Source organism: Chenopodium album, chromosome 7 (genome assembly GCF_948465745.1).
Source record: "Chenopodium album chromosome 7, dcCheAlbu1.1, whole genome shotgun sequence".
Classification (NCBI taxonomy): Eukaryota; Viridiplantae; Streptophyta; class Magnoliopsida; order Caryophyllales; family Amaranthaceae; genus Chenopodium; species Chenopodium album.
In genome coordinates this window covers 78,522,340-78,545,712 of record NC_137840.1, presented here as the reverse complement: position 1 = coordinate 78,545,712, position 23,373 = coordinate 78,522,340, and the positions used below count along the sequence as shown (strand labels likewise).

Genomic DNA, 23,373 nt, shown 5'->3' with positions numbered 1-23,373 from the left:
TGTCATATAATGTTGTTTGGAACCATATATGACCATTAAATGATGTCATAAATGTCCATGGTAGGCTTGAGCTCACAAAATCGGTGCAAGTTGCAAATTGGTAAATTGACTGTTTTAAGGCAAATTGGATGGTTCCACCCACCTAATTGGACTCCCGGAGAGTATTAGGGACCATGGTAAAAATCTCAGCAATATTTGATTTCGGGTGAAAAAAGTCAAGAAATTCCAAAATTAAAGGCTATTATCCACGTTTTTTGTGGAATTTTTGATGTTACGAGCTTGGTTGCGAAATTTTTTGAGACCCTATGGGATACATCATTGGGTCATGTAATGCCGTTTGGAACCATATATGACCATTATTTGATGTCATAAGTGTATGTGGTAGGTTTGAGTTCACAAAATCGGTACAAGTTGCGATTTGGTAAATTGACTGTTTTAAGGGAAAGTGGATGGTTCCACCCACCTAATTGGACTCTAGGAGGGTATTAGGGATCATGGTGAACATCTTGTCAATTTTTATTTCTAAGCAAAAAAAAGTAAAAAAAATTCCAAAATTGAAGGCTATTATTCACGCTTTTTAAGGAATTTTTGAAGTTAAGGGGCTCGATGGCGAAAAGTGCTAATACTCTAGGAGATTCATCTTAGGGTCATATAATGTTGTTTTGAACCATATATGACCATTAAATGATGTCATAAATGTCCATGGTAGGCTTGAGCTCACAAAATCGGTGCAAGTTGCGAATTGGTAAATTGACTGGTTTAAGGCTAATTGGATGGTTCCACCCACCTAATTGGACTCCATGAGTGTATTAGGGACCGTGGTAAACGTCTCAGCAATTTTTGATTCCGGGAGAAAAAAGTCAAGATATTCCAAAATTGAAGGCTATTATCCACGTTATTTGTGGAATTTTTTGACGTTACGGGCCTGGTGGCGAAAAAGTTTGAGACCTTATGGGAGACATCATTGGGTCATGTAATGCCGTTTGAAACCATATATGACCATTAATTGATGTCATAAATGTCCGTGGTAGGCTTGAGTTCAAAAAATCGGTGGAAGTTGTGAATTGGTAAATTGACTGTTTTAAGGGAAATTGGATTGTTCCACCCACTTAATTGAACTCCCCGAGGTTATTAGGGACCATGGGAAACATCTCGGTAATTTTTTTTTCAGGCGAAAAAAGTCAAAAAATTCCAAAATTGAAGGCCGCTTTTTGAGGAATTTTTGAAGTTAAGGGGCCCGGTGGCGAAAAGTATTAAGACCCTAGGGGATACATCTTAGGGTCATATAATGCCGTTTTAAACCATATATGACCACTATATGATGTATTAAATGTCCGTGGTAGGCTTGAGTTCACAAAATTGGTGAGAGTTGTGAATTGGTAAATTGACCGTTTTAAGGCAAATTGGATGGTTCCACCCATCAATTGGACTCCCGGAGGATATTAGGGACCATAGTAAACATCTCGGCAATTGTTATTTCCGGGCGAAAAAAGGTCAAAAAGTTCCAAAATTGAAGGCTATTATCCACGCTTTTTGAGAAATTCTTGAGGTTATTGGGGCCGGTGGTAAAAAGTGTTGAGGCCCTAGGGGATTTATCTTAGGGTCATATAATTCTGTTTGGAATCATATATGACCATTAAATGATGTCATAAATGTCCATGGTAGGCTTGAGTTCACAAAATCGGTGCAAGTTGCGAATTGGTAAATTGACTGTTTTAAGGGAAATTAAATGGTTCCACCCACCTAATTGGACTCCAGGAGTTTATTAGGGACCATGGTAAACATCTCGGCAATTTTTATTTCTGAGCAAAAAAAAGTCAAAAAGTTCCAAAATTGAAGGCTATTATCCACGTTTTTTGAGGAATTTTTGAGGTTATTGGGGTCGGTGGAGAAAAGTGTTGAGGCCCTAGGGGATTCATCTTAGGGTCATATAATGTTGTTTGGAATCATATATGACCATTAAATGATGTCACAAATGTCCATGGTAGGCTTGAGCTCACAAAATCGGTGCAAGTTGCAAATTGGTAAATTGACTGTTTTAAGGCAAATTGGATGGTTCCACTCACCTAATTGGAATCCCGGAGGGTATAAGGGACCATGGTAAACATCTCAGCTATATTTGATTTCGGGCGAAAAAAGTCAAGAAATTCCAAAATTAAAAGCTATTATCCACTTTTTTGTGGAATTTTTGACGTTACGGGCTCGGTTGCGAAAATTTTTGAGACCCTATGGGATACATCATTGGGTCATGTAATGCCGTTTGGAACCATATATGACCATTAATTGATGTCATAAATGTCCGTGGTAGGTTTGAGTTCACAAAATCGGTGCAAGTTGCGAATTGGTAAATTGACTGTTTTAAGGGAAAGTGGATGGTTCCACCCATCTAATTGGAATCCAGGAGGGTATTAGGGACCATGGTGAATATCTCATCAATTTTTATTTCTGAGCAAAAAAAAGAAAAAAGAAATTCCAAAATTGAAGGCTATTATTCACGTTCTTTAAGGAATTTTTGAAGTTAAGGGGCTCGGTGGCGAAAAGTGTTAATACTCTAGGGGATTCATCTTAGGGTCATATAATGTTGTTTTGAACTATATATGACCATTAAATGATGTTATAAATGTCCATGGTAGGCTTGAGTTCACAAAATCGGTGCAAGTTGCGAATTGGTAAATTGACTGTTTTAAGGCAAGTTGGATGGTTCCACCCACCTAATTGGACTCCAGGAGTGTATTAGGGACCGTGGTAAACGTCTCAACAATTTTTGATTCCGGGAGAAAAAAGTCAAGATATTCCAAAATTAAAGGCTATTATCCACGTTATTTGTGGAATTTTTGACGTTACGGGCCCGGTGGCGAAAATGTTTGAGACCTTATGGGAGACATCATTGGGTCATGTAATGCCGTTTGGAACCATATATGACCATTAATTGATGTCATAAATTTCCGTGGTAGGCTTGAGTTCACAAAATCGGTGCAAGTTGCGAATTGGTAAATTGACTGTTTTAAGGGAAATTGGATGGTTCCACCCACTTAATTGAACTCCCCGAGGGTATTACGGACCATGGGAAACATCTCGGCAATTTTTATTTTCGGGCGAAAAAGTCAAAAAATTCCAAAATTGAAGGTCGCTTTTTGAGGAATTTTTGAGGTTAAGGGCCCGGTGGCGAAAAGTATTAAGACCCTAGGGGATACATCTTAGGGTCATATAATGCCGTTTGGAACCATCTATGACCATTATATAATGTCTTAAATGACCGTGGTAGGCTTGAGTTCACAAAATCGGTGAGAGTTGTGAATTGGTAAATTGATCGTTTTTAGGCAAATTGGATGGTTCCACCCATCAATTGGACTCCCGGAGGATATTAGGGACCATAGTAAACATTTCGGCAATTGTTATTTCCGGGCGAAAAAAGGTCAAAAAGTTCCAAAATTGAAGGCTATTATCCACGCTTTTTGAGGAATTCTTGAGGTTATTGGGGCCGGTGGCAAAAAGTGTTGAGGCCCTAGGGGATTCATCTTAGGGTCATATACTTCTGTTTGGAATCATATATGACCATTAAATGATGTCATAAATGTCCATGGTAGGCTTGAGTTCACAAAATCGGTGCAAGTTGCGAATTGGTAAATTGACTGTTTTAAGGCAAATTGGATGGTTCCACCCACCTAATTGGACTCCAGGAGGTTATTAGGGACCATGGTAAACATCTCGGCAATTTTTATTTCCGAGCAAAAAAAAGTCAAAAAGTTCCAAAATTGAAGGCTATTATCCACGCTTTTTGAGGAATTTTTGAGGTTATTGGGGCCGGTGGCGAAAAGTGTTAAGGCTCTAGGGGATTCATCTTAAGTTCATATAATGTTGTTTGGAACCACATATGACCATTAAATGATGTTACAATGTCCATGGTAGGCTTGAGCTCACAAAATCGGTGCAAGTTGCAAATTGGTAAATTGACTGTTTTAAGGCAAATTGGATGGTTCCACCCACCTAATTGGACTCCCGGAGGGTATTTGGGACCATGGTAAACATCTCAGCAATATTTTATTTCGGGCGAAAAAAGTCAAGAAATTCCAAAATTAAAGGCTATTATCCACGTTTTTTGTGGAATTTTTGACGTTACGGGCTCGGTTGCGAAAATTTTTGAGACCCTATGGGATACATCATTGGGTCATGTAATTCCGTTTAGAACCATATATGACTATTAATTGATGTCATAAATGTCCGTGGTAGGTTTGAGTTAACAAAATCGGTGCCAGTTGCGAATTGGTAAATTGACTGTTTTAAGGGAAAGTGGATGGTTCCACCCACCTAATTGGACTCCAGTAGGGTATTAGGGACCATGGTGAACATCTCGTCAATTTTTATTTCTGAGCAAAAAAAAGTAAAAAAAATTCCAAAATTGAAGGCTATTATTCACGCTTTTTAAGAAATTTTTGAATTTAAGGGGCTTGGTTGCGAAAACTGTTAATACTCTAGGGGATTCATCTTAGGGTCATATAATGTTGTTTTGAACCATATATGACCATTAAACGATGTCATAAATGTCCATGGTAGGCTTGAGCTTACAAAATCGGTGCAAGTTGCAAATTGGTAAATTAACTGTTTTAAGGCAAATTGGATGGTTTCACCCACCTAATTGGACTCCAGGAGTGTATTAGGGACCGTGGTAAACGTCTCAGCAATTTTTGATTCCGGGAGAAAAAAGTCAAGATATTCCAAAATTAAAGGCTATTATCCACGTTATTTGTCGAATTTTTGACGTTACGGGCCCGGTGGCGAAAATGTTTGAGACCTTATGGGAGACATCATTGGGTCATGTAATGCCGTTTGAAACCATATATGACCATTAATTGATGTCATATATGTCCGTGGTAGGCTTGAGTTCAAAAAATCGGTGCAAGTTGTGAATTGGTAAATTGACTGTTTTAAGGGAAATTGGATGGTTCCACCCACTTAATTGAACTCCCCGAGGTTATTAGGGACCATGGGAAACATCTCGGCAATTTTTTTTTTCGGGCGAAAAAAGTCAAAAAATTCCAAAATTGAAGGCCGCTTTTTGAGGAATTTTTGAAGTTAAGGGGCCCGGTGGCGAAAAGTATTAAGACCCTAGGGGATACATCTTAGGGTCATATAATGCCGTTTGGAACCATATATGACCATTATATGATGTCTTTAATGACCGTGGTAGGCTTGAGTTCACAAAATCGGTGAGAGTTGTGAATTGGTAAATTGATCGTTTTTAGGCAAATTGGATGGTTCCACCCATCAATTGGACTCCCGGAGGATATTAGGGACCATAGTAAACATCTCGGCAGTTGTTATTTCCGGGCGAAAAAAGGTCAAAAAGTTCCAAAATTGAAGGCTATTATCCACGCTTTTTGAGGAATTCTTGAGGTTATTGGGGCCAGTGGCAAAAAGTGTTGAGGTCCTAGGGGATTCATCTTAGGGTCATATACTTCTGTTTGGAATCATATATGACCATTAAATGATGTCATAAATGTCCATGGTAGGCTTGAGTTCACAAAATCGGTGCAAGTTGCGAATTGGTAAATTGACTGTTTTAAGGGAAATTCGATGGTTCCACCCACCTAATTGGACTCCAGGAGGTTATTAGGGACCATGGTAAACATCTCGGCAATTTTTATTTCCGAGCAAAAAAAAGTCAAAAAGTTCCAAAATTGAAGGCTATTATCCACGCTTTTTGAGAAATTTATGAGGTTATTGGGGCTGGTGGCGAAAAGATTTGAGTCCGTTGGGGATTCATCTTAGGGTCATATAATGCCGTTTGGAACCATATATGACCATTAATGATGTCATAAATGTCCATGGTAGGCTTGAGTTCACAAAATCGGTGCAAGTTGCGAATTGGTAAATTGACTATTTAAAGGCAAATTGGATGGTTCCACACACCTAATTGGACTCCCGGAGAGTATTAGGGACCATGGTAAACATCTCAGCAATATTTGATTTCGAGCGAAAAAAGTCAAGAAATTCCAAAATTGAAGGCTATTATCCACGTTTTTTGTGGAATTTTTGACGTTACGAACTCGGTTGCAAAAATTTTTGAGACCCTATGGGATACATCATTGGGTCATGTAATGCTGTTTAGAACCGTATATGACCATTAATTGATGTCATAAATGTCCGTGGTAGGTTTGAGTTCACAAAATCGGTGCAAGTTGCGAATTGGTAAATTGACTATTTTAAGGGAAATTGTATGGTTTCACCCACCTAATTGAACTCCAGGAGGGTATTAGGGACCATGGTTAACGTCTCGGCAATTTTTATTTCTAAGCAAAAAAAAAGTAAAAAAATTCCAAAATTGAAGGCTATTATCCACGCTTTTTAAGGAATTTTTGATGTTAAGGGGCTCGGTGGCGAAAAGTGTTAATACTCTAGGGGATTCATCTTAGGGTCATATAATGTTGTTTGGAACCATATATGACCATTAAATGATGTCATAAATATCCATGGTAGGCTTGAGTTCACAAAATCGGTGCAAGTTGCGAATTGGTAAATTGACTGTTTTAAGGCAAATTGGATGGTTCCACCTACCTAATTGGACTCCAGGAGGGTATTAGGGACCGTGGTAAACGTATCAGCAATTTTTTATTTCGGGCGAAAAAAGTCAAGATATTCCAAAATTGAAGGCTATTATCCACGTTTTTTGTGGAATTTTTGACGTTACGGGCCCGGTGGCGAAAATGTTTGAGACCTTATGGGAGACATCATTGGGTCATATAATGCCGTTTGGAACCATATATGACCATTAATTGATGTCATAAATGTACGTGGTAGGCTTGAGTTCACAAAATCAGTGCAAGTTGCGAATTGGAAAATTGACTGTTTTAAGGGAAATTGGATGGTTCCACCCACTTAAATGGACTTCCGGAGGATATTAGGGACCATAGTAAATATCTCGACAATTGTTATTTCCGGGCGAAAAAAGGTCAAAAAGTTCCAAAATTGAAGGCGATTATCCACGCTTTTTGAGGAATTCTTGAGGTTATTGGGGCCGGTGGCAAAAAGTGTTGAGGCCCTAGGGGATTCATCTTATGGTCATATAATGCTTTTTGGAATCATATATGACCATTAAATGATGTCATAAATGTCCATGGTAGACTTGAGTTCACAAAATCGGTGCAAGTTGCGAATTGGTAAATTGACTGTTTTAAGGGAAATTGGATGGTTCCACCCACCTAATTGGACTCTAGGAGGGTATTAGGGACCATGGTAAACATCTCGGCAATTTTTATTTCCGAGCAAAATAAAGTTAAAAAGTTCTAAAATTGAAGGCTATTATCCACGCTTTTTGAGGAATCTTTGAGGTTATTGGGGCCGGTGGCGAAATGTATTGAGGCCCTAGGGGATTCATCATTGGGTCATGTAATGCCGTTTGAATCCATATATGACCATTAAATGATGTCATAAATGTCCATGGTAGACTTGAGTTCACAAAATCGGTGCAAGTTGCGAATTGGTAAATTGACTGTTTTAAGGGAAATTGGATGGTTCCAGCCACCTAATTGGACTCTAGGAGGGTATTAGGGACCATCGTAAACATCTGGGCAATTTTTATTTCCGAGCAAAAAAAAGTCAAAAAATTCCAAAATTGAATGCTATTATCCACGCTTTTTAAGGAATTTTGAAGTTAAGGGGTCCGGTGGCGAAAAGTGTTAATATCCTAGGGGATACATCTTAGATTCATATAATGTCGTTTGGAACCATATATGACTTTTATATTATGTCTTAATAAATGTCCGTGGTAGGTTTGAGTTCACAAAATTGGTGAGAGTTGTGAATTGGTAAATTGATAGTTTTAAGGCAATGGTTCCACCCACTCAATTGGACTCCCGGAGGATATTAGGGACCATAGTAAACATCTCGACAATTGTTATTTCCGGGCGAAAAAAGGTTAAAAAGTTCCAAAATTGAAGGCTATTATCCACGCTTTTTGAGAAATTTTTGAGGTTATTGGGGCTGGGGGCAAAAAGTGTTGAGGTCATAGGGGATTCATCTTAGAGTCATATAATGTTGTTTGGAGCCATATATGACCATTAAATGATGTCATAAATCTCCATGGTAGGCTTGAGTTCACAAAATCGTTGCAAGTTGCGAATTGGTAAATTGACTGTTTTAAGGGAAATTGGATGGTTCCACCCACCTAATTGGACCCCAGGAGTGTATTAGGGACCATGGTAAACATCTCGGTAATTTTTATTTCCGAGCAAAAAAAAGTCAAAAAGTTCCAAAATTGAAGGCAATTATGCACGCTTTTTGAGGAATTTTTGAGAATATTAGGGCTGGTGGCGAAAATTGTTGAGGCCCTAGGGGATTCATCATTGGGTCATGTACTGCCGTTTGAATCCATATATGACCATTAATTGATGTCATAAATGTCCGTGGTAGGTTTGAGTTCACAAAATCAGTGCAAGTTGCGAATTGGTAAATTGATTGTTTTAAGGGAAATTGAATGGTTCCACCCACCTAATTGGACTCCAGGAGGGTATTAGGGACCATGGTAAACATCTCGGCAATTTTTATTTCCGAGCAAAAAAAAAGTCAAAAAATTCCAAAATTGAAGGCTATTATCCACGCTTTTTAAGGAATTTTTGAAGTTAAGGGGCCCGGTGGCGAAAAGTGTGGGGGCCCTAGGGGATGCATATTAGGGTCATATAATGCCGTTTGGAACCATATATGACTATTATATGATGTTTTAAATGTCCGTGGTAGGCTTGAGTTCACAAAATCGGTGAGAGTTGTGAATTGGTAAATTGATTGTTTTAAGGCAAATTGGATGGTTCCACCCACTCAATTGGACTCCCGGAGTATATTAGGGACCATAGTAAACATCTCGGCAATTGTTATTTCCAGGCGAAAAAAGGTCAAAAAGTTCCAAAATTGAAGGCTATTATCCACGCTTTTTGAGTAATTTTTTAGGCTATTGGGGCTGGTGGCAAAAAGTGTTGAGGCCCTAGGGGATTCATCTTAGGGTCATATAATGCTGTTTGGAACCATATATGACCATTAAATGATGTCATAAATGTCCATGGTAGGCTGAGTTCACAAAATCGGTGCAAGTTGCGAATTGGTAAATTGACTGTTTTAAGGGAAATTGGATGGTTCCACCCACTCAATTGGACTCCCGGAGGATATTAGGGACCATGGTAAACATCTCGGGAATTGTTATTTCCGGCCGAAAAAAGGTCAAAAAGTTCCAAAATTGAAGGCTATTATCCACGTTTTTTGAGGAATTTTTGAGGTTATTGGAGCCGGTGGAGAAAAGTGTTGAGACCCTAGGGGATACATCTTAGGGGTCATATAACGCCGTTTGAAACCATATATGACCATTAAATGATGTCATAAATTTCCATGGTAGGTTTTAGTTCACAAAATTGGTGCAAGTTGCGAATTGGTAAATTGACTGTTTTAAGGCAAATTGGATGGTTCCACCCACCTAATTGGACTTCCGGAGGGTATTAGGGACCATGGTAAACATCTCACCAATTTTTGATTCCGGGTGAAAAAAGTAAAAAAATTCCAAAATTAAAGGCTATTATCCACGTTTTTTGTGGAATTTTTGACGTTACGGGTCTGGTGGCGTAAAGTTTTGAGACCTTTTGGGATACATCATTGGGTCATGTAATGCCGTTTGGAACCATATATGACCATTTATTGTTGTCATAAATGTCCGTGGTAGGCTTGAGTTCACAAAATTGGTGCAAGTTAAGAATTGGTAAATTTATCGTTTTAAGGCAAATTGGATTGTTCCGCCCACCTAATTGGACTCTCGGAGGGTATTAGGGACCATGGTAAACATCTCGGCAATTTTTATTTTCGGGCGAAAAAAAGTAAAAAAATTTCAAAATTGAAGGCTATTATCCACGCTTTTTGAGGAATTTTTGAGGTTAAGGGGCCCGGTGACGAAAAGTGTTAATACCCTAGGGGTTACATCTTAGGGTCATATAATGCCGTTTGGAACCATATATGAACATTATATGATGTCTTAAATGTCCGTGGTAGGCTTGAGTTCACAAAATCGATGAGAGTTGAGAATTGGTAAATTGATTGTTTTAAGGCAAATTGGATGGTTTCACCCACTCAATTTGATTCACGGAGGATATTAGAGACCATATTAAACATCTCGACAATTTTTATTTCCGGGCGAAAATAGGTCAAAAAGTTTCAAAATTGAATGCAATTTATAAGTATATACAATACAATAATTGTATTGTAACAAGCTTTGCTTATGTAATACAATAATTGTATTGTAAAAATATTCAGTTTGTACGTCTATGCTTTTGTTCTCCCATCTTTTTTATACTTTGTAAATATTTTTATAATACTCAAAACTGTCAACCATCAATTGATAAAAAACTTAATTAACAATACTTATATACGCTAACCAAGTTGTTGCCCGCGTGCGTAGTTTGCGGTGCCACAACTAGTAAAATAAAATAAAAAACACAAATAGTGAGAGTTTAAAAATTAAAATTGGTGACGCGATAATACTATGTGGCAGTTTGCTATAGGCGCAACCGCGCAGTTGGTATGTTGGACTGTTGTAGGCTTGTAGCATCCTGCATCCATAAGGGTCGGGATAAGTCGTCGCCCCTAATTAATACGAGTAAAAAAAAAAAAACCATAGAAGAGATATAAAGAGTAAATTGGGGGTTTGAGTTGGTAGCGGTGAAGCCGGTGATCGGAAAGGAAAACTCCATCTTAAGTTTCATACTTTTACAGGAAGCAGTGTCTCCCATGGCTTACGTTGAGAGAGGTATGTTTGTTCGTCTCTTTCATTCGATTCTATTTCTGAGTTATTTTTCAATTGATTTCTGTGCTGTTTTTTTACTGTAATTGGTTTGTGTTTTTCAATTGATTTCTGTGTTTTTTAATTCATTTGTGATCGATCTGCTTTCGTCAATATAGATTACTGTATCTCTCTTCCGATCCGCTGTGCATAATTCGTTGTCCTAATTGTTTTGATTTCAATTTGTTGTTGTTATCATTATTATTAGGGTTTGTGTTTCCATAAATGATTTGGTAGGTCACACATACACATAGATCATCGATTGTTTCTTACAGATGACTATGGTGAGGATTCTATTAACACAATTCCATGTTGAAATTTGATAGGTATTGTAAAACACTTGTGATGAGATTAACATAAGCTATAATGTCAAACAAAAATTGAATGGATACATCCACATACTATGGAACAAGAATAACCAACTGATATTTTGATACCAACTCCGACACTTACAATTTTAACAGAAACAGGAACAATTACATATTCATGATGAAATATGCATGGTCTTGTTGCACTCAATGGACAAACTCACTTTATCATTTTTATGGAATGCATTCATTTCATTTCATTCTGTTCCTCCAATTACAACTATTCAATATAATTCCGGTCTTGGGGTCTTTCTTTTACTTTGTGTGTTCCTCTGGGTGGAAATTCTCTAATTGCTTCCTTATATCCTATCAAGTATCAACGTCTATAATCCTTTTTACTCTCGTCTGATTATAATTCTTGTTTTGCTCGATTATTTCTTTAGCTGTTGGGCTCATTATACTCATTTTATTTTACATGCTCTGAGAAATTGAATTCTTTCCATCCATTCGTTTTGGTTATAGTTTTATTTTACATGCTCTGGTAGTAATGTCCGGCAATACAGACCTTTGTTCACTACCAGAGTTTTTCTTTGCCAGGTGTTGTCAAATCAAAGCAATCATTCTGGCGCTTGAAGACGCTCACTGATTCCTTCTGGTTTATCATCAACTTCATTGTAGTTTTCTTTACAACTATGTTTTCGGTGAGTATCACATTTAGTTTGCATTAGTTTATTACTCTACTTATGCAGTTGAAAAAATAAAAATAATCTGTAGTGCTGTTATTTGGTAACATATTAATGTGCCTTGTATTGCAGATGGAGAAATCAGATGCTTATAGGAAATCATCTGGGTCCAGCAAAAAATGGGATGGTGGTGGCCCTGGTGGTGGAAGTGGCCCTTACGGTGGTGGTCCTCCTGGACCGCCACGTGGGTTAGATAATGTTCGTGGATTGAGGGATGTTAATGGTGCAGATCATAGTAAGCTCCTTTTTCCTCATTCGATTGTTCCTTTGAACTTTGGATTGTTGTGTTAACCTATATTTTTCATGGTTCAGGCTCACTTCCTGCCTGTGGTTCCTGCTGCGGTTAATAGTCATTCATCTAATGTTAACCATCGGAAGTTGTATTGTGACATAGTGTGTACAAACTCGAAAGCTGGCATAAACTAAGGCTTTAGCAAATTGAAAATTCTCTTAGTGTTTGTTGCTACACCTTGTAGTTTTGGATACTTAAATCTACATAGCACTTTCATCTGATTATATAAACTTGTTATATATTAAAAAAAGTTTTACTGTGTATGTGGAATTAATGATCTCCAATTCTATTTGTTTGAATGTATGATTCTGCTAAAGATACGAAATTATGAAGTGATTATTTGGTAGATGAAAAAATATATAGAGGTCTGAACTCAGAACCATGATTACCATTACCATTTACCAGAGTCGGTTTGCTACATGTATTTCTACCATCATTGTTTATCAAATCAAACCCAATTTACTTAATCTTGTTAACAATTTTAAGTTTCTATCAATCATTCAATAGGCCATAAAAAAAGTTATAATTGTTGGCGAGATGCCGGAAATGAATGATATGTTTGTATACAGTATGATATATCTACACAAGTATATACAACTTGAATTGACAAGGAAAAGATCAAATGGAGATTATTTACTAATAGTAGAATTTCAAACTACAAATCAATCGATTAGAGACTCTCCAGTCCTCACATATGAAAATTCAAACAGTAGATTTTACTATCTCTTTCTAAAATAAGTTAAGTAGAAAGAATAATACTATACGGAGTACTACGTATTCCAAGGTCTGATCTACAAGACAAGTGTACACTTGTATTCAGTGGTGACATAGTGTACATGAATTAATAGGGGTTGTATTAATGAGGGGCCAGGGCAAATTGTAAGATGTGTGTATCTAGGTTGGTAACATCTATAGAGTGAACCACATTCACCCACGTCACTCTGTTGTCCTCTTGCGCAGTAGTGTCGTTAAATTAGCTTTGTTAAACATCAGACCATTTACTATCTTTTTTGAAACTTTAGTATCGGGGTTAGTTGCGCTAAATATGGCTATATAACGGCTTCATCTTTTCTGCATGACTTGCATTATTATAATATCTCCAACCTTCTACTGTTACTCTTCTTTGAAAGGGAGTTGCATGTTGTATTAGCTAGCCTAGTGATTACAAGCGAAGAGAAAAACATCTGATTAATTACTAATTAGAGCGAGCTGAGGTTAATAATGGAGGTAGAAAAAGTGCAAAACATAGCCTTAAAGTTCAATAACAACAATAGTAATAGCAGTAGAATAATAGAAGAGAGCAGCATTCCAAAGGAGTTCATAAGGTCAGAGAACGAGCAGCCAGCAATAACAACGGTGCATGGTACTGAACTTGAAGTGCCAACCATTGATCTGAGCGAGGCCAACGAAGATGAACTGGTTGATCTGATTTCAAAGGCCAGTGAAGAATGGGGTTTATTCCAAGTCGTAAATCATGGGATTCCTACACAAGTAATTCAGGATCTGCAAAAGGCGGGCAGGGATTTCTTTGAGCTTCCCCAGGAAGAGAAGGAAGTCTATTCAAAACCACCACCTGGTTATAAGGGTAGTGAAGGTTACAGCAACAAGCTTGGTAAGAATATTGATACTGTTAGGCCTTGGGTTGATCATTTGTTCCACAACATTTGGCCTCCCTCTGCTATCAACTTCCATTTTTGGCCTAAGAATCCTCCATCTTACAGGTATATATGTATGTTCTTCTTTTTTAATATGCTATCATTCTTAGCTTCTTGACTCGAGTATTCATTATTTCTCAAACATGGAACCAACCAAACAGGAAGGCCAATGAAGAGTACGCGAAATACTTGATAGGGGTAACAGAGAAGCTAATGAAATGCTGGTCAAAGGGACTGGGTTTGCAAGAGCATAAGATAAGAGAGGGAGGAGGTGGTGATGAAATGGTGTATCTGGCTAAGATCAATTACTATCCACCATGTCCTCGCCCTGAATTAGCACTTGGAGTGCCAGCTCACACCGATTTGAGTTTACTTACTATACTTGTTCCCAATGATGTAGCCGGCCTTCAAGTTTGTAGGGATGGTCTTTGGTACAATGTCCGCTACATTCCTAATGCCCTCATCATCCACATAGGTGACCAACTTGAGGTACTCTCTGCTAACTCTTCTTTTTACTCTCTTGTAGAGTCCGCTCATTTTCTTACCTTTAGGCCTTACCATGAATGTAATCACAGGTTCTTAGCAATGGAAAATACAAGGCAGTGCTTCACAGAACAACTGTCAACAAAGAAAAAACAAGGATGTCATGGCCCGTCTTCATTGAGCCCCCACCACACCACGAGGTGGGGCCTGTCCCGGAGCTCATCACCGAAAACAATCCGGCCAAATATAAGACTAAGAAGTTTGCTGATTACAAATATTGTAAACTTAACAAGCTCCCTCAGTGATAGATAATATGAGTTTGAGCTAGCTGGTTCATCTGCTATAAACTACCTTTTACAATTCCTGCATCTTTTTTACTATTTTTTTTTTTTTCTTAAGAGAAATTTCATTTTGTATCCTGGCAATTTAGCCTATGATTTGCTTTCTGAATAAACTCATTGCTTTCACTGCAAACCAAATTGGCTCCATTGACAGAAAACACTTCATTTTCAGAATGATCATAATACAGGGGCCAAAATTTCTAGCAGAACTTTGTCTAATGTTTATGCTCCTAGGGGTGACACGGCTGAGAAGTAACAAAAGGACCAATGTGTGCTCTTTGATGGATTAACAAAAAATCTGTCAATGGAACTAAGTCAAAGTAAACTGCTGACAGTAATTAGAAAGGATCATAAATTACAGCATTTTTTTTTTGTCTATTTTAATACATCAGAACATGTTCTGTGTCTAGATCTCATATACAGAAGACACTGATCACTGATAATCAGAGTTCTGATGTATTATTTGTATCTAACTATATATATGCATCAGCTGATGAAACTTGCCTTCCCAACATGAAACTAGCACCGTCTATTGTGTATTTTTGTGATGAACTTAAATTTCAATAATACTAAAAAAAATAATCTCAGGCTCTAATTGTACCCCAATGTCCACACCGGTACTGAGTATATCAAGGTTCCCAAGCCAAATGATATCAGGAGGGTGATCAATGCATATACGTATGCCCTCCAAGGATGACTACTCTCTCTCATTGCATTATATTCGGCCATGAATGTGGAGACAGTACTTAGGCATCCCAGGAGGCCAAATTGTATCCCTGAGGAAACTGTGTCACAATCCTTTGTATTGACCTACACCAATTACACAAAACTTTCAGATACTCAGCTAAAGGATTACCAATAAAGTTAAGCAATACTTCTAAAGCATTGAGCACATACTTCTATAAAACTGAAAATTTCATGAACTCAAATTCAACAACAAAGGTATGCAAGATTGCAAGTGTTTAGCCAAGATCAAGAGCAGCCACAAAATGTCAAAACGGATTAAGAGATTAAGCAACGAGGCAATTGATGCTAACAAATATCTAATGAGGCAACCATGTATCTAATTTTGAGTGTACTTAAAGCAACCACAATTGCCTGCAATAGGCCTTAAAGGCACATCAACCAAGCCCACTATTATGATTGTACGAGCAAATAGAAAAAAGCAAGCAAAGTAAGCATCTCACCGCTTTTTTCACCGTAGCAAGAGCTGCCATCACGCATGCTGCGGACACATTAGCAGCCAATGTCCCAAATGGGAGCCATTTCCACCTTCCTGCTTTCCCCAATCCACGTCCATTGAATCGAGCAAGCCACCACCTCAACCAAACCCCGAAAGGACCGACAAGGCATCCCAACCAAAGTTGAGCACCACTGCCACCATTTTTAAATTCTTTGTTCTCCAAGATCCCACTTGTGGTCCACAAACCAACCCACACCAACATCAATACTGATAGAACTATCAAGTGACTCTTAAAGTTATTTACCCTCAACTTGCTGAAGCTTGAATTCTTTCCAGTCCTTTCAAGAAGCCACCTAAAACCCTTAGCTGTCTCGATTCCAATAATAATAGAATAAGCAGCAAGAAACAACCCTGCAATTAGCAAAAGGTGAGGATATACTGAGATAATAGATGATGAAACTTCAATGTACTTGCTGAAAAAATATTTACAAAGAAAGGTTACAATTAACAAAGCCATGACTATAGTAAATATACCACAAAGATCACAACTTACAAGTATTGCCATAAAAAAACAATTACCTATGAGAAAGCCTAGTACAGCGAATACCCAATGCCCATTGACACTAAGATCGAGCATTTTCTGATTCCAACCACTGAAGGTGGTAAGGCTTCCGAGATAACCAGTGGAAAGTCCAACTGCAAGGTAATCTGACATTTGTGATATATTGCCTTTGAATACTATTCCAAACCATCCCATTAAAAATGAACCCACCTGCAATATGCCCAAAGTTCTGTAAGAAAACATAACCAGTCCTATTATCTTTGCTTGAAGAGGCAAAAGAACCATTTTTTGAGAAGCAGTTGTTTAGGAAATTTGAAGATGCATAAAAGAGAAAACTAGAACCTTCTCAGGAGCTTGCACACCTGAAAGTTGGTTACTTCTTCAATTCTACACATCTAGTGAATCGAATCGAAAGGTAAATCTATCATGTTAGGCAATTTGATTAGAAAAAGAATAATACCATGTTAGATGGTAGATCAAGATATAGGATGCTCTTGTCACTCGTCACACCTATAACACTAGAGCCAAACAGTTTCTGTAGTAGAAACCTGGTAAGGACCTGCGAGATCAGATATTGCTAAGTCAAGACTCAAGTTACAATCCCAACTTGCAAAAGCCTGGAGTTATTACATAGTGAGATTTGAGAAATACAGAAAACTGCAAAAAGTTCTCCTCACTGCGATTTCTAAAAATCATGGATGACAATAAAAGTTCTTACCCCAAGAATTCCAAAGACAGCCAAATGTATGAGGTAGGCACAATATTCAAAAAATGGTGGCAGCTCCTTCTTCTCCTGTAATCAAATAACGCACAATGTGAAGTTAAAGCAAATGAACCACTCACATTATACAATGATTCAAGCAAAAGGGGTAGCCCTACATCTAAACGTGAGCTTACTTGCTTCTTGTGCAAGAGAGCACTTGTGGAGGGTGGAGTTATTATTTCAGAAACCAATGGTGATACTGGAGATATGGTGTTTGTGGTTTGATTATGAGACCAAAAGCCATATGAATTCAATAATTCTTCTGCATTTGGAAAAGCGATCCCTTGTTCCATGGATGATTGCCTCTGACTTCCTCTTCTGCTAACTATCCTATCTCCAATATCCCCAGCCAATGAAACAGATTCGTTTTCTACATCCTCGTCCAGATAAGGGCGAGAAGCACCTGACAGGCTAAATAATCTTCGCAGTGAGGCACCACTGCTGCTTGCTTGAGCTATTGAATCACCACGGGTCAGCTGACTGGGAGCAAGTCCATTTTCAACAGACAATGGGAGATCACTAGCCAAGTGATGTCTGTTAACATCAAGTGCCTGGTCTCCAAGTTCTGCTGGAGAAAGATTATCATTTGAATGTGAGGTAAATCCAGCAGGCAAACTAAAAGAAAGGCCTCCAACCGATGAACTGGAACTGTCAGTTCGTCCCAGAGAAGCACTATGCGTTGCTTGTGAATCGATAGTTACGTGTTCTGCACTGATCTTGTCAGATTCAACAGCAGCCATTGGTCCGTAGACAGCTTCACTAGAAGCAGGAAGAAAATCATCAGGTTTTAGTATCCTTGACCAAGGTTTAGTATCTGACCCAACTTGTTTCCTCATTATTTAGTAATAGTTCATTAGAATAATAGCATGAACAATCATCAAGATGTAAAACAGACAAAAAAGAGAACGATAGAGATGACAAGATTTGGATAGTTATTCTATAGCATTAATCAGCTGGAAATCATCTAATAATCATGAAGCAGGTAGCATAACTTATCTGTTATTAGTTGTAATAGTCAGTTGAAAACAATAAACATACATCATACATGTACGACTTTTAAGCAATAGTATACTCCAGGAAAATAGTGACAAATTCATAAATTATCAAATTATCAACAAGACTGGGTATTGGTAAGTAAAGCTCAAACTCCGTATTACATTACATGATTAGAAAGAAAGAAATTAGTGAGAGAGTATGTACTATGTAGGTCAGCATTTCACAAAAATAAAAAAAAAAATTGATAATTGAGGCAAATTAACAAGTTTATTAAGGATTGATTTAATAATATTACTTTATAGGTGATAAAATAGAGGAGTTGGAAAAAGGAAAAAAGACAAAATGGAAGATGTGTCCTCCATTAACAAGGCAAAAAGTGAAAACTCAGGAACAATTAATTTATCCAGCCTATTAAAAAGTTAAAAATACAACAGTGGAGATAAAATCAATTGATTAACAGGAATAGCAAATCAAATAAGAGAGAAAAGCAAAAGCGCCAGAAATTAAGAAAGAAAGAAGAGAGGAAGTTTACCATTGAATTGCAACTCTTGAAACTGAGGAACGAGGTGAAGTTGCGTTGATGACAGAGAAAATTCAACAAGGAGGATGACAGAATCCAACGATAGAGAGATAGAGAAGGAATCCTGCATCCAACACCAATCCCCCGTGAGGCATATGGGATTTTTGCCAACCCACATTCACGGTTGACTTTTACCCTTTTTTTTCCTTTTACTTGCCTTGAACAGTTGCACCTAGGCCCAGTAATTAGGGGGTGTTCAATTTTTTTTTTTATTTGGTTTGTTTGGTGTTCCATCTGATTTACCCTAAGGGCTAATTCGGATTTGAGGATCAGTTTTAAATGGTTAAGTTCCAGTCCTCTCCCCATCGTTGTTGTGGGGGATCAAATACGAGTCCTTCCTACCAATTTTAGTCCTGATCACTACTACACCAACATCAAATTGGTGGGATGTTCAATTGTTCATTCTTCATTGTTCAATCTATACACATTACACCGTATTGGACCGTGATCCAGAAATTTTACTCCATCCGTTCCATATTACTTGTTAGAGTTTCACCATCTATACATATACCAAAAACAAAGTGGGTACTAAATATTACAGAATAATTTTTTAATTAGTCTTTTTAATATTTGGGTTTAAAAGTTATAGACTAATTACTCAAAGGTTGTTTTCATATACTTGTAATTCAAAAGTTATAATTATTCCGTTGTCAAAAAAAAAAAAAGAAGTTATAATTAAAGTATTTAAATGAACAATGAAAAAAGTTAAAATATGTCAATTATAATGGAACAAAGAGAATATTCTTCAATTTACATGTTAGGAATTAAGAATTTTATATTGTGACCAATTTTTATATTACAACCCTTCTTGACCAATTTTTATTCCGTCGGATAATTCCGACGAATTCTAAAATTCCGTCGGAAATTTCGACTTTTGCAACGGAATTTTCCGTCGTACAGTACCATTTCCGACGGATTTTAATTCCGTCGAAAAGTTCCGACGGAAATTAATTTCAAAAAAAAAATTTAAAAAATTCCTTTAAAGAAAACCTAAAATACAGAGTATGACGGTTCCACTCTCTTTCCCCCTCTCCTTTTCTCCTCCTTCTCCCTAAACCCTGATGCGCCGCTCTCCTCTTCTTCTCTCTACTTCCTCTTCTTAGCTCTTCTTCTCTCTCCGCTTCCTCTCCTTCTCGTTTTCCTCTCTCCTCTTCTTCTCTCTCCTTCCTCTTCTCTTTTTCCCCATTGTCGGCCTCTCCTCTTCTCTTTCTCTCTTTTGTTCTTGGTAGGTGGTGTTCATGACGCCGACGAGTTTTGTTGGTGGTGTTAATGTTCAAGACGCCGGTGAGTTTGGTTGGTGGTGTTCAAGTCGAATTCTCGCCAATTTCTAGAAATTAATGGTTTTTCATGTCAATTTCTAGATCTAGAGTTTTCATGGTCGAATTTGATAGAGTTTTCATGGTCGAATTTGACCTTTAAAACCCAAATTCGAGCCAATTTTGGGGTTTTTTGGGTGAAATTCAAGGTATGTACCTTTTTTCTTAGGAAAAATACACTTTAATAATCCCAACTATGGGCGATTTACCTACAATAATCCCAACTATCGTTTATTCTACAGTAATCCCAACTATTAGGTCAGTTTTCCTCCACCAGTCCCAAACCGGTCAACAAAAGTCAACAACCTATTATTGTAGGTTGTTTGACACGTGTCAGTGTGTGAGTGGTTCCAAAAAAAATTTAAGTAAAAAATAAAAAAAAAATAAAAAAAAAAAACCAAAAAAATAAATCTGGCAGCCCAACCACCACCTCCAAAGTGGCAGCCACTCTCTCCCCCACCCCCAAACTCACCGGAACCCTTACCACAACCCTCGATCGCCGGGAATTGGCCGGCCAACCACCGAAAATGGTCGGCCGGCCTCTAGCTACCACCCACCCCCAACCCCTGAAACCGCCCAACCAACCCTCCCCGACCCCCAAAACGAGAGCCCAACCTCGAATTCGCCCACCTAAAAGGTCGTCACAGGCGTGGATTGGGTCTGGAGGTTGAAGATGAGGTCGACGTTGAGATTTCGGTGGGTGTTCGTCAGCGTAGGTGGTCGTGGAATCGTGGGTGTTCGTGGAATCGTGGGTGTTCGTCAGCGGAGGAGAGAGAAAGAAGGAGTTTCGTGGGTGTTCTTCGGGTCAATCGGGTGGGGCTGCGCTGTTGCGGTTGGTCGGAGGGGATAGGCGACGGTGGAGGCGGCGGAGCCGCGGTGTAGGGCGAAGAAAAAAGGTAGAGCCGCCATGGTCTTGGGTTTCACGGTGGGTGTAAGGTGGCTGAAGGGAGAAGGGGGTGGCTGGGATAATTTTTGATATTTTTTTTTTCTTTTTATTTTATTTTTTTGTATATTAAGCCAATAATGTTATGACATGTGTTGTTTTTTTTTAAAAAAAAAAGTTTACCCTTTTAGCAGGTAACCGGTTTTTGGGACTGGTAGAGGAAAACTCTGGGCATAGTTGGGATTATTGTAGAATAAACGATAGTTGGGATTATTGTAGGTAAATCGCCCATTGTTGGGATTATTAAAGTGAATTTTTCCTTTTTCTTACTTATTTTTGTTTTTTGAGATTTTTTTAAAAATTTTATAATGAATTGCGGTGGACTTGTCGGTGGCGGGGTGGTGTAGATCTAGGTCAGGGTTTGGGTTTAGGTTTGGGTGGTGGGGTTTTGGTTAGTTTTGGTCAGGGTTTGGCCATTGGGGTTAGGTGGATTTGGTGTAGGTGTGTGGCGTGTCTGGTCGGTTTTAGGTGGGTGGGTGAGGGTTGGTTTTAGGTGTTGGTGGGTGGATCTGGGTTCGTTTTGGTTTAGGTGGTCGGTGGTGGTTCGCTTAGGGTGGCCGGTGGTGGTTGTGGGGAATATTTGAGGAGTTTTTGTATTTAATTTGTTGCGGTGGAGGTGGCGGTTTAGCGGTGGGGGCTGATGGCCGGTGGTGGGGGTGGTGCGGGCTTTTTTTTGTTTTTTTTAAAAGGATTTTTCCGTCGGAAATTTCCAACGGAATCATTTTCTGTCGGAAATTTCCGAACCTTGAAAACCTCTTCCAATGCTAAAATCCGTCGGAATTTCCGTCGGAAAAGGTCGATTTTCCGATGAACACTATTACGACGACACGTTCCGACGGATCGGAATTCCGTCGGAAACACGATTTCCAATGGAAAACAGGGTGTTTCCGACGGAATTTTTCGGTCATAATTAAGTTGTTTTCTTGTAGTGTGAGTAACTCTATAACAATGACGAAATAACCCCTTTAACACTGACTAAGTAGCCCCCGTTACACTAGAGAAGTAAGCCCTATAGTGGCTGGCTACACGGCCATGGCTAGCCACATACGTAGTATAAGACTTTATGTTTATATTAAGGGTGTGTTTGTTTTATCTTATTTATTTTATCAGTTTAGACAAATTTAGTTCAAATTTTAAATTCACACACACAAAAAAAAAAAAAAAAAAAAAAAAAAAAATAGAGATTTTGCCACCGCTGAGATTTATATGAATTTTGCCAGCACTAAAATTGTAATAGTACTTCCTATGAATTTTTGTAACCACTAAGATTTATGGTCCTAATTTGAATTTTGTAGGAGCCACTGATACATATTTACTGTATGTATTTGAAAAGTAAGGAATAGGATGGTGATGCTAACATGCACCGACGATGTGGCTATCTAGAAAATGGTAATCCAATCGATCAAGTGGCTAGCTTTAATTTGCCTCGAGTAAGGAGGGTACGTAGATATCAGCCATACATTAACAACACTTGACTCAGCTCGTTACTCCAAATATTGTTATTGATTTAGGAATCATAATTATATCAATATAAGAGTCATAAAAGGCTATAGAATATAGATAGATAGATGTCCATTAGATTATTCTAGTCTCAACATACTACATGGTACGTGGTAAGTAGACTAGTACGTACTTGTAGTATGTTATATGTTTGAGGCTCTATAATCTATATAGACTAAAACACACAAAAAAATTATATGATAATTAAGCATTATTGATCTGATTGAGAGCATAGCTAATTAAGGGGATATCGATCAAATCTAAATATCTGATTGTGTGATCAATTCATGGGCTCGTCCTTCCACACAGCGTCAAGAGAGGTGTCTCAATCATGATCTCACATAATAAGTCCACTAATATAATAAGTTAATCAGTGTACAAAGCTAGAGAATGAATATCAACCATTTGTTAATAAGTTAGAAAGAAAGAGAGAATGGCAGATAAGAGGTTTAGAGGAACGGTTAAGTGGTTCAATGGCTGGAAAGGGTTCGGGTTCATTACCCCCGACATCAGCGATTCAACTTCCCAATTGGAAGATCTCTTCGTTCACCAGACTTCCATCCGATTCGACGGATTTCGTACTCTTTACGACGGTCAACGGGTTGACTTTCAGCTGGAAGATGGCAGAACCAGAGCTATCGACGTGGTCCCTCTAGGAAGACGCCGCCACGCTGGTGTTGTGGAGTGTTATAACTGTGCCGGATTGGGCCATTTTGCTAGGGATTGCTATGCTGCTCCTGCTCCTGCTCATGCTGAGCCTGGAGGGGGTCGGGGATTTGATGGCTCTCGTGGTCGTGGTCGTGGCCGTGGCCGTGGCCGTGGTGCTGGGAGTAAAGGGAGAGCGGACTGCTTCAACTGCGGAGAGGAAGGTCATTTTGCCAGGGATTGTCCCAGTTGA

At 38.5% G+C, this 23,373-nt stretch overlaps 4 protein-coding genes across 6 annotated transcripts; 3 read left to right on the top strand and 1 right to left on the bottom strand.

Annotated features, from left to right (window-relative positions):
- The first annotated feature begins 10,614 nt into the window (after positions 1-10,614).
- On the top strand, positions 10,615-12,423 carry LOC145639802 (uncharacterized). The gene is made up of 4 exons (XM_081691135.1): positions 10,615-10,777; positions 11,716-11,819; positions 11,934-12,096; positions 12,174-12,423. Exons 1-4 carry the CDS (start codon positions 10,759-10,761, stop codon positions 12,206-12,208), a joined length of 321 nt encoding a protein of 106 aa, XP_081547261.1. The 5' UTR covers positions 10,615-10,758; the 3' UTR covers positions 12,209-12,423.
- A 726-nt stretch (positions 12,424-13,149) lies between these two features.
- On the top strand, positions 13,150-14,758 carry LOC145639801 (flavonol synthase/flavanone 3-hydroxylase-like). Its single transcript, XM_081691134.1, has 3 exons — positions 13,150-13,874; positions 13,970-14,297; positions 14,384-14,758. The coding sequence occupies exons 1-3, from the start codon at positions 13,375-13,377 to the stop codon at positions 14,594-14,596; spliced, it is 1,041 nt and encodes a 346-aa protein (XP_081547260.1). The 5' UTR covers positions 13,150-13,374; the 3' UTR covers positions 14,597-14,758.
- A 209-nt stretch (positions 14,759-14,967) lies between these two features.
- On the bottom strand, positions 14,968-18,849 carry LOC145639800 (uncharacterized). 3 transcript variants are annotated; one of them, XM_081691130.1, is made up of 7 exons: positions 18,669-18,849; positions 17,257-17,894; positions 17,096-17,170; positions 16,838-16,936; positions 16,395-16,587; positions 15,820-16,226; positions 14,968-15,442 (listed from the first exon to the last, which is right to left on the bottom strand). In XM_081691130.1, the coding sequence occupies exons 1-7, from the start codon at positions 18,832-18,834 to the stop codon at positions 15,224-15,226; spliced, it is 1,797 nt and encodes a 598-aa protein (XP_081547256.1). In that variant the 5' UTR covers positions 18,835-18,849; the 3' UTR covers positions 14,968-15,223. The 3 variants fall into 3 exon arrangements, with proteins under 3 accessions (XP_081547256.1, XP_081547258.1, XP_081547259.1); XM_081691132.1 differs by having other exon boundaries at positions 17,275-17,894; XM_081691133.1 differs by having other exon boundaries at positions 17,257-17,899; positions 18,669-18,807.
- A 4,059-nt stretch (positions 18,850-22,908) lies between these two features.
- Positions 22,909-23,373, top strand: LOC145640735 (cold shock protein 2-like). Its single transcript, XM_081691963.1, has one exon. The coding sequence runs from the start codon at positions 22,909-22,911 to the stop codon at positions 23,371-23,373; it is 465 nt and encodes a 154-aa protein (XP_081548089.1).

Excerpts from the sequence above, each read along its gene's own strand:
- LOC145639802 (XM_081691135.1), top strand. Across the intron at positions 11,820-11,933 it reads TCTTTACAACTATGTTTTCG|ATGGAGAAATCAGATGCTTA; the intron begins GTGAGTATCACA and ends CTTGTATTGCAG. Across the intron at positions 12,097-12,173 it reads TGTTAATGGTGCAGATCATA|GCTCACTTCCTGCCTGTGGT; the intron begins GTAAGCTCCTTT and ends TTCATGGTTCAG.
- LOC145639801 (XM_081691134.1), top strand. The coding sequence starts at position 13,375 with ATGGAGGTAGAAAAAGTGCAAAACATAGCCTTAAAGTTCAATAACAAC. Across the intron at positions 13,875-13,969 it reads AAGAATCCTCCATCTTACAG|GAAGGCCAATGAAGAGTACG; the intron begins GTATATATGTAT and ends CCAACCAAACAG. Across the intron at positions 14,298-14,383 it reads ACATAGGTGACCAACTTGAG|GTTCTTAGCAATGGAAAATA; the intron begins GTACTCTCTGCT and ends ATGTAATCACAG.
- LOC145639800 (XM_081691130.1), bottom strand. The coding sequence starts at position 18,834 with ATGTGGGTTGGCAAAAATCCCATATGCCTCACGGGGGATTGGTGTTGG. Across the intron at positions 17,171-17,256 it reads AAGTAAGCTCACGTTTAGAT|GAGAAGAAGGAGCTGCCACC; the intron begins GTAGGGCTACCC and ends ATTTGATTACAG. Across the intron at positions 16,227-16,394 it reads TGTACTAGGCTTTCTCATAG|GGTTGTTTCTTGCTGCTTAT; the intron begins GTAATTGTTTTT and ends TGCTAATTGCAG.
- LOC145640735 (XM_081691963.1), top strand. The coding sequence starts at position 22,909 with ATGGCAGATAAGAGGTTTAGAGGAACGGTTAAGTGGTTCAATGGCTGG.